At 38.2% G+C, this 9,097-nt stretch overlaps 1 protein-coding gene across 1 annotated transcript in view; it reads right to left on the bottom strand.

The window, feature by feature from the left end:
* Positions 1-9,097, bottom strand: part of LOC106884092 (uridine 5'-monophosphate synthase) — a 116,627-nt gene that overhangs the window by 22,944 nt on the left and 84,586 nt on the right. The window contains exons 8-9 of the mRNA XM_014935312.2: positions 5,635-5,719; positions 5,444-5,542 (exon numbers count right to left, since the gene is read on the bottom strand). Coding sequence (XP_014790798.1) covers positions 5,444-5,542; positions 5,635-5,719 — 184 coding nt within the window. The remainder of the gene's footprint in view (positions 1-5,443; positions 5,543-5,634; positions 5,720-9,097) is intronic.

A 9,097-nucleotide genomic window follows, 5' to 3' on the forward strand; every position in this document is an offset into this window, starting at 1 on the left:
TGCTAGCATGGAAAGCGGACGTTAAACTATGATGATGATGATGATGATATTCGTCTCCAAAGGGTTCATCACTGCTCCAGTAATTTGTTATTCTGGGTAACTTTCTAATGCCCATAATAATATTTATGGCAAAATATGCCTTAATTTCATTCAAGTTTGTGGGAAACCACAAACTATCCTTTTTTATGCTTTGTTTACATTCAGTGTAACGGTTTGTTTCTGCCGTAATCATTTCAAATAGGTACATCGGAAAAAGCAAAAAGAAATAGTTCGAAGCTTTGCTCTCCTGGGTAAGACTGTGACTTGGTCCAGTTTCTTCAGAAAAAATCACTGAAAGAAACAGTTTTTAAATTTTCACTCCATTCAGGTACCAATTCATTCTCTTTATCGCTGTCATCAGAGTTCTCGGATTCACTGCTTTCCCTTTCGGAAAATGAAACATCAGATTCATTATCAAATACCACGTGCTTTTTTTTTTCGGTTACAGAGTTAGATTTATCAAGGCCTTCAATCAAAAATCCTTCGAATTCTGATTCGCTGCTTGACAGAATTAAATTTGTATCCATTTTCTGTCAGAATTACAAATTTTTAAAAACACAACAGGAACAAATTTGGAAGAAAATCTCACAAAATTCACAAAATTAAAATAACACGTCGATCGTTATACAAAACTATAGCTGAACTGCTTACGCAGTATAATCACTTGTTTTCACGAATATTCTAACAAGATTTGCTCTGATATTCTCATTTAAATATGAATATGTGATTACGGGCAGTTTTGAGCAGCTTGGTCACATGAACCAAAATGTTTTTCGGGCGGCTTGGTAACGAAAGGGTTAAGTGACCAGCCATCTCCCTGAAGGGATTTGTGATTTGTCTGTTTTCCTACTTACCAAAACTTTAGCCTTTGCTAAATTATTTCTGCAATTATTTCTGTCTGAGGCATCACCTTTACCTTTGTAGCAGTTGACTATAGTGCTGCTACATCATACCCCACCCAACCAGATATTTTAAGGCCCTTTGATTCCAAACCTTGCTTCCACATCTGAAATTTCTACTCTAGTTCTGGCAGTGATTAAAATATAAGAACAAGGTCATCAGCATAGAGGAACTCTCAAGAGCAGCCCATCTTAAATTCTTCTGTTATGGCTTGGAGGACTATGATGAACAAGAGAAGGCTGAGAACCAATCGTTGGTCAACTCCTACATGTACACTGAATTCAGTTCTATACTTGTTGCTAACTTTCACCTTCCTGACAGCACTCCTATACATGGCTTGTATGGCTCTCACCAACCACTCATCTAACCCAAGCTTCTGCATTGACCATCAGAGTGGAGGACCCCGTCAAAGGTTTTTTTCTATTTCAACAAAAGACAAGTACAGAAGTTTATTTTTGGCTAAATACTTCTCTTGCAGCTGCCTTACCAGGAATATAGCATCAGTAGTGCTTCTCTGTAGCACAAAACCAAACTGCATTTCATCTAGACTAATTAGTTGAGCTATAACCCTCTCTGAAACTTTCATCATCTGGTCCAACAATTTGATACCTCTGTGATTATTTCTGTCTGAAGAATCACCTTTCCCTTTGTAGCAGTTGACTATAATGCTGCCACTCCATATTCCACTCCACCAGATATTTTAGGCATCTCTGCAGTGATTCCTGATGGGCTGGGGGTTTCCTCTGTCTTCATATCCTTCATGGTTTGATCTAGCAATCTACCATCTATTCGGATAGCTGGTCCCTCTGTTGTGTCCACATTAGACAGACTCTCCTTCTCTCATGTGTTCTCTGCATTTAGCAGTGTTCTCTAGTGGCACGGGTGCTTCAAAAGTGGAAGAACGTCCATGGAAGACAATGAACAATCTGGAAGACCTGCCACAAGCATCACCCTTGGAAATGTGGAGAAACTTCATCAGCTTGTGCATGAGGATCAGTCTCTTTCTTTGCAGAATCACTAACTGCAACTAAACCACCATCCATGTGAATGCACTTCTCTCCTACAACATCAGAATTTTCACTGACACACTGTCTTGCAAACCAAAAATACTTCAAGCTGCTGGTTCTCACACTGCAGAACACTGGCGAACTTTTTCCTTTCTGCTTCTCTCTTAGCTAAGTATACCTGCTTCTTTGCTTCAAAAAGTTCCCAGACTAGTTGTGTTTAATAAAAAGTAATTTATTTACCTAAGTTTTAACATCATCTCCTTCAAAATAGTCACCTTGCACAGCAATACACCAGTGTTCCTGTCACTTTTGGAATCTAGCCTAGAAGTTGTTTTCCATAAGTGGATTGAGGACCTTCTGTGATTTGGTCTGGATCTTGACAATGGTGTAAAAATGGCAATCCTTCAGTTGCATTTTCATCTTGGGTTCACAGGTGCTAATTCTGGTGAATAGGGCAGGTGTGGAAATGATACCATGTTGTTTTTAGCGAAAACTTACTGAGTGAGGAGAGCTTGGTGATAGGGTGCATTGATGTTGTGAAGAATCCAATTCTTGTGCTCCACAAATCTGCTCACTTTTGCTGAATGTCCTCCCTCAAACGCTTCAAAATGTTGCAGTAGAACTCTTTATTGACAGTCTAGCCCTGAGAGACGGATTCGTGACGCAAAATATCGTAGATGCCAAAAAAAAAAAAAAATGAGCATGCTCTTGACGGAGCTGCAACTCTATCGTGCCTTCTTCAGTTGTGAAAATGAAGGCCTCTTCCATTGTGATGACTGCTGCTTCATTTCAGGGTCGTACCTATAGATCCAACTCTTGTCACTAGTGATGATCCTTGACATGAAGGATGGGTCATCAGTGGCACACTGATGGAAATCTCGGCAGACTTTGACGCAATGTTCTTTCTTCTCAGTGGTCAACAGGCGGGGGACAAACTTGGCAGAGGCATGCTCCATGTTCAATTCAGATGTTAAAATTGCCTGCACGAACCCATACAACAGACCAACAATATCAGCAATGTCACTCATCCTCCTGACGATCCTCATGCACAAGCTGATGAATTTTTTCCACATTTCTAGGGGTGATGCTTATGACAGGTCTTCCAGATTGCCCATTGTCTTCCATGGGCGTTCTTCCACTTTGGAAGCACCTGTGCCACTTGAAACATTGAATATGACCCATTGCCTTGTCACTGTAAGCTTGCTGAAACATGCTCAATGTTTCTGTAGAAGACTTCCCAAGTTTAACACAAAATTTCTTGCTGGCTCTTTTGTTCCAACTTCCTGTCCATGACAAAATCACAGACTACAACATACATATAATCACAAATTTCACAACTTGTGAAGTAAACACAGTGATGTTACTTGGCAGACTGCCTCTTAAAGGTCACAGGTAACTCTCACTGCACAAGTAAATAGGAAAGGGATGCTGTTGGATTGTGAACCTCAATTATAACAGGCTGTTGTAGTTTGGCTGAATCAGATGATAAGCCATTACCAAGTCAGCTGACCTGGTAATAAAAGGCAGCGATACTTGGTTTGGTATATAGTAAATATGAGTATGATTAATGCATTTATACTATATACTAAACCAGGAGGAACTCAAAAGCGATGCTACCATCTGTAGTTCCAAGCAGATGTAGCAATGCAGTTAACGGAGCTGGTCTTTCTTAAAAAATAAAAAAAACACTATTGGGAGAAAAACTAAAGCCTGCCAGAGGGATATCCCTCTGAATTCAGCCGATCTCCATAAATTAAAGAAAACTGACAGCCACAAATGTCTTCATCAAAAAAGGAAAGTTCTCAGTGGATGGGACATTGAAACAAGTTTCCATTTTGCATTCTGCAAGCATGCGATATTTACAGTAGGGTGCTTTACAAGTTACCATCAATGAAATGTTGTGTGATTTATATACATATAATTTGACTTTATAAATATTTTTTTCAAATTTACCTCATTTTTATTTTTTATTTACATGAAAGGTAAGTGATAAATTTTGATCAATTTGTATTATGAATCATTATTATATATGATTTGTTAAGGTTATCTCTACAGATATTCTACAGAAATTATAGCCAGCACTGATTTTCATTATGATGTTCTGTATCCAAGACATCAAATGTAAACAATGAAGTTGAAGATGAAAAAATGCATAATGAAATACTGTCCCTACAAGTCATTAATATTTACATTATTATAAATGTTTCTGTGTATTTATGTATGCATGTGAGTTTATTTCATTTAGTTACTGGTATTCTTTTATTTGTTTCAGTCATTTGGCTGTGGCCATGCTGGAGCACTTCCTTTTAGACAAACAAATTGACTCCAGGATTTATTCTTTGTAAGCCTAGACCTTATTCTATTGGTCTCTTGCCAAACCGTTAAGTTACAGAGACATAAACACACCAACATTGGTGGGGGACAGACAGACACAAACATACAGATGCATATATATATACGACAGACTTCTTTTCAATTTTCGTCTACCGAATCCACTCACAAGGCTTTGGTCAGCTCAAGGCTATAATAGAAGACACTTGCCCAAGGTGCCATGCAAGCTACTTACCACACAGCCACTCCTATGCCTATATGTATTTCATTTTCTAGTTTTCTTCAGTTTTCTTCTAGTATTTCATTCTATTTTTACCTTTATTACTGCTATCTTATATGCATTTAAGTTCAACTGATAATCCACTAATGTACACAATTCTTTGATATAAAAATTGTGTTGTATACTCAATTGAATATTAGCTAATAACTCATTTTCTATGCTGATGTTCAAACAAAACTGAAATAATTTAATATATAGTTGTATTTACCTGTAATTAGAGTTGCATTATGACAAAAATTATGCAATAGATCTGTTTAAGAACATCTTCAATTGTGTTCCAAAAATCATCTTAATATGTTGATAAATAGGCGCAGAAGTGGCTGTGTGGTAAGTAGCTGGTTCCGGGTTCAGCCCCACTGCGTGGCACCTTGGGCAAGTGTCTTCTGCTATAGCCTCGGGCCGACCAAAGCCTTGTGAGTGGATTTGGTAGACGGAAACTGAAAGAAGCCTGTCGTATATATGTATGTATATATGTGTGTGTGTGTGTGTTTTTGTGTGTCTGTGTTTGTCCCCCCCACCCCCAACATCGCTTGATAACCGATGCTGGTGTGTTTTCGTCCCCGTAACTTAGCGGTTTGGCAAAAGAGACCGATAGATTAAGTACTAGGCTTACAAAGAATAAGTCCTGGGGTCGATTTGCTCGACTAAAGGCGGTGCTCCAGCATGGCCGCAGTGAAATGACTGAAACAAGTAAAAGAGTAAAGAGTAAAAGAGTAATTATTTTATGAAGCCAGTCTAAATTCATGATTATATTAGATTTTAATTGAAACACATAAGAGTCATATTTTGGTCAGAAATGTAGTAGCAAAAGGGTTAAATAGCATTTAACCTAGATACAGTTCACAGTTCAACCACATTTTAAAAGTATATAACATTGATTATTTACCTGGAGTCATGTGAATAAATTTTGGGTCTGAAAGAAGTTTTTTCTGACAAATAAAACCTATAACAAAATCACTGTGCTCCTCAGCCATTTTAATTGTACCTGTAAAAAACAAACATAGAGCTCATTCTGTAACTATCATATGGTAAATAGATAAAACAATTAAGAAAAATAATTTAAAAAAATTAACTTACTTCTGGTATACTCTCCCTCTGCCAAATTACCTGCTGAACTCATTTCAGCTATAAGGACACATGCACGACTATCTGCCATTCCGGACTGTGATAAAAACAAATATAATTCAAATGAGAGAGAGAAATAGATAGAGAGAGAGAAAGAGAGAGAGATAGAGAGAGAGAGAGAGAGAGAGGGGGAGAGAGAGAGAGAGAGAGAGAGAAAGAGAGAGAGAGAGTGCATTTTCATTCATAAATATGTATGTGTGTGAGATTTGCCTTCATCAAGCAGCTGCAAAAATGACTAACAGGATAAACTGACACATTTATCATTTGTTGATGAAGAACACTAAAATAAGTGATGGTATGTTGCCAACATATGACAGTCCCATGAAAAGGAAGGATGCCATTGCTATTTAGCCCTAGGAAACACCGTTTCCTGTTGGCCATGACACATTTTCTGTTTTCAAAGGAGGAGATAAGCACCTCCACCCACCAAAACCAGCATCCAGAGACTAGTTTCAGAGTCATTGCTCATCATCAGTCTGGAGTAGCATGGCTTGCTTGCTGAATTTTTTATTACGATAATATATATCGAATACAGAAGGGACACTAACAGGACAATACAAACAAAAGAAATGTTACTATGAGTTCGAATGAACCTTACATTTTAAAAATTTGATGATAAAATATATATATATATACAATATATGTTGACTTTTTTTTTTTTTTTTTAAATTTCAGAGAGGGGATACACCTGGCAGCCTGAAAAGCCCAGCGGCTATCCTTTCTTTTTCCAATGTTGACTAAGTCGGGTTACTAGCACCCACCTTTCTCATCACAGACTTTCATAGTTTCTCGAACACACTTTGCGACAGGATTCTCCTCTCCAGCCCTATCTTGCTCTTCAGATGGTATCTGAAGTAAAGTAGCAAACCAGGGCCAGAGATGAAGGATCCTGTCACAAATCCTTGCATTATAGTCCTCCATACACACTCTTTCAACACTGTAACAGTACAGAGAAAACATGCCTCACTTTCCTTCAAGAGTCCAGTTGGCGGAACAATCTTTATTATAGACTCAGCCGATTGCTGTACTCTCCCTAGATGTGACAACACGTGTTCTACGTAAATTATCAAGCTTGATAGCTCCCAACATTCTACAAAAGCATGCTGGCCGATTTCCTCATCTAGCCCACATCTTGGACATGCCAGTGGCACTGACATTCTGTGCCTGGATAACTTATCGTGAACAGGTAAAGTGTTCTTGTAACACTGCCAGGTCAGGGATTTTTGATAATTATCCAAATACCCTGGCCTGAAAGTTTTTTGAAACAGGTTGCCAAGTTGGTTCTCGTCAAACCCCAGAGCCCCTCCTAGGACATCATCATTTTTACACTCAACCAGCCCTCTGTAGAACTCCGAGGTGGTATTCCCACTGCCGGCCTTGCCCATCTTGTGGATAAGCACGAGTGCCTGTCAACACTCCTTTTGCCATACAGTCAGGTTATGTCTTTTAATGAAACCGGGTTTGAATCTTTCCAAGAAAGCTGGTCGCGGAAAGAATTCCTCTGCCGGTGGATTCCGTACCTTATCACCTTCCAGGTAGTACCAGAGATGCCTCGGCCTCAATGCATCATTAGCTAGGGCATCGCTAACCCACCCTTTAGCTGTTCCTGGCAGCAAACAGAGCACCTCAAGTGGCTTTCCCCCCTTCCACAAAAAGTGGAAAAAGGTGTTCCAACCTGTTTAGCCACGAATCAAGGCAAGGGATGATGGTCAGGCGGTAGGTGATGACAGATGCAATAAACACCTGTACCACCTCCGCCCTTCCTTTCAAGGACAGAGCCCTTCCAGGCCAAGTCCAGGCTAGAGCCTCCAGCTTATTTGCTACCTCGCTCTAATTCTTCTCCGTCTGGGAGTCCAGTCCAAACCAAATTCCAAGCAACTTAACAGGACCATCTGTCCAGTGACCCATGATACCGGACGACATCACAATAAAGTGATGGTATGTTGTCAGCTTAATGTGACAGTCCCATGAAAGGGAAGAATGCTACTGCTATTTAGCCCTAGGAAACACCGCTTCCTGTTGGCCATGATACATTTTTTGTGTCCTTATGTTTTCAAAGGGGGAGATAAGCACCTCCACCAACCAAAGCCAGCATCCAGAGACTAGTTTCAGAGTCATTGCTCCATCATCAGTCTGGAGTAGCATGGCTTGCTAGCTGTCGATGCTTATTTGCCTTCGAAAACATATATATTTCAAGTGAAATACATTCACTAATTTCAAAAATAGAAATATTACATTTCTAAACTTCTCTGAGATTTAGACAGTAGCAGCTGGGTGGAGGTACTTATCTCCCCCCTTTGAAAACATAAGGACACAGAAAATGTATCATGGCCAACAGGAATTGGTGTTTCCTAGGGCTAAATAGCAGTAGTATTCTACCCTTTCATGGGACTGTCACATTAAGTTAACAACATACCATCACTTTATCATGCTGCTATTGTATAAATCTCTCTGAGAGATTTAGAAATGTAATATTTCTATTTACTAAAATAAGTGTTGTTGGTTTATCAAATGACATTTAACCCTTTGTTCAGATTAATTTGTCAAATGTAATGCTTATCTGTTCACATTAATTTTGATTTATTCAGGTTCAAGTGGGGTGTCCACAATATTTGCTTGTAACTTTGTTAATTTTCTACATACAGATTTGAAATTTTGTAAATGGGTGCTTATATGCCAGTGGTTTATAATTACATAATTTTAGCTGATCTTTCTGACTAAATTTGACTTTTATGGGCAGGTAAATTTAATTAACAGGTGTAAAAACAATAACATTATGAATAAACACTAAAATTCATATTCTTAATACATCTTACCTGCTTGGTTTGATGCTAAAAATAATCCCAGATGTCAACCGCCAAAAATTTTACGTTTTTCAAGATGTGGTACATTAATTTGAATTAATTAAAATACAGGTGTAATCGGTAGAAGATTTTACTCTTTTTCTATATTTCATTCAATCGTTATTATTGAAAATAAAGTACAAAACTCTTTTACCAGTCAATATACCATTGGCTATGCACTCGTATACAATTCAAAAAATTCATTTACGTAACAGAATGCATCTAATAAAAAAAAATCTCATTAACAGGTGAGGCAAAGGTGAATACAGGTGTGTAACATAGTGAAAATTAATATGTAGTTCTCACTTTCACATATTATTTATAATAAAATGAAAAAGAATGTATAAAATAATATACTTACAAAATAATACAGTTATGACATATTTCTGTCATGAAACTGCCCAAAGCACCCTTTACACAAGGGCACTTTGCAGAAGGAGCACATATATGAGGTCTCGACCTGATACCCCTTTGCAGTTTTTCTTTTTTGGAGTGAACACAGTCTGCAAACTTTTTTCCTTCCATTTATCTTTTCGACTTTATGGAAGTCAATATTTTCTGTGTTGACATCC

The sequence above is a fragment of the Octopus bimaculoides genome, chromosome 5, assembly GCF_001194135.2.
Source record: "Octopus bimaculoides isolate UCB-OBI-ISO-001 chromosome 5, ASM119413v2, whole genome shotgun sequence".
In the NCBI taxonomy this organism is placed as follows: domain Eukaryota; kingdom Metazoa; phylum Mollusca; class Cephalopoda; order Octopoda; family Octopodidae; genus Octopus; species Octopus bimaculoides.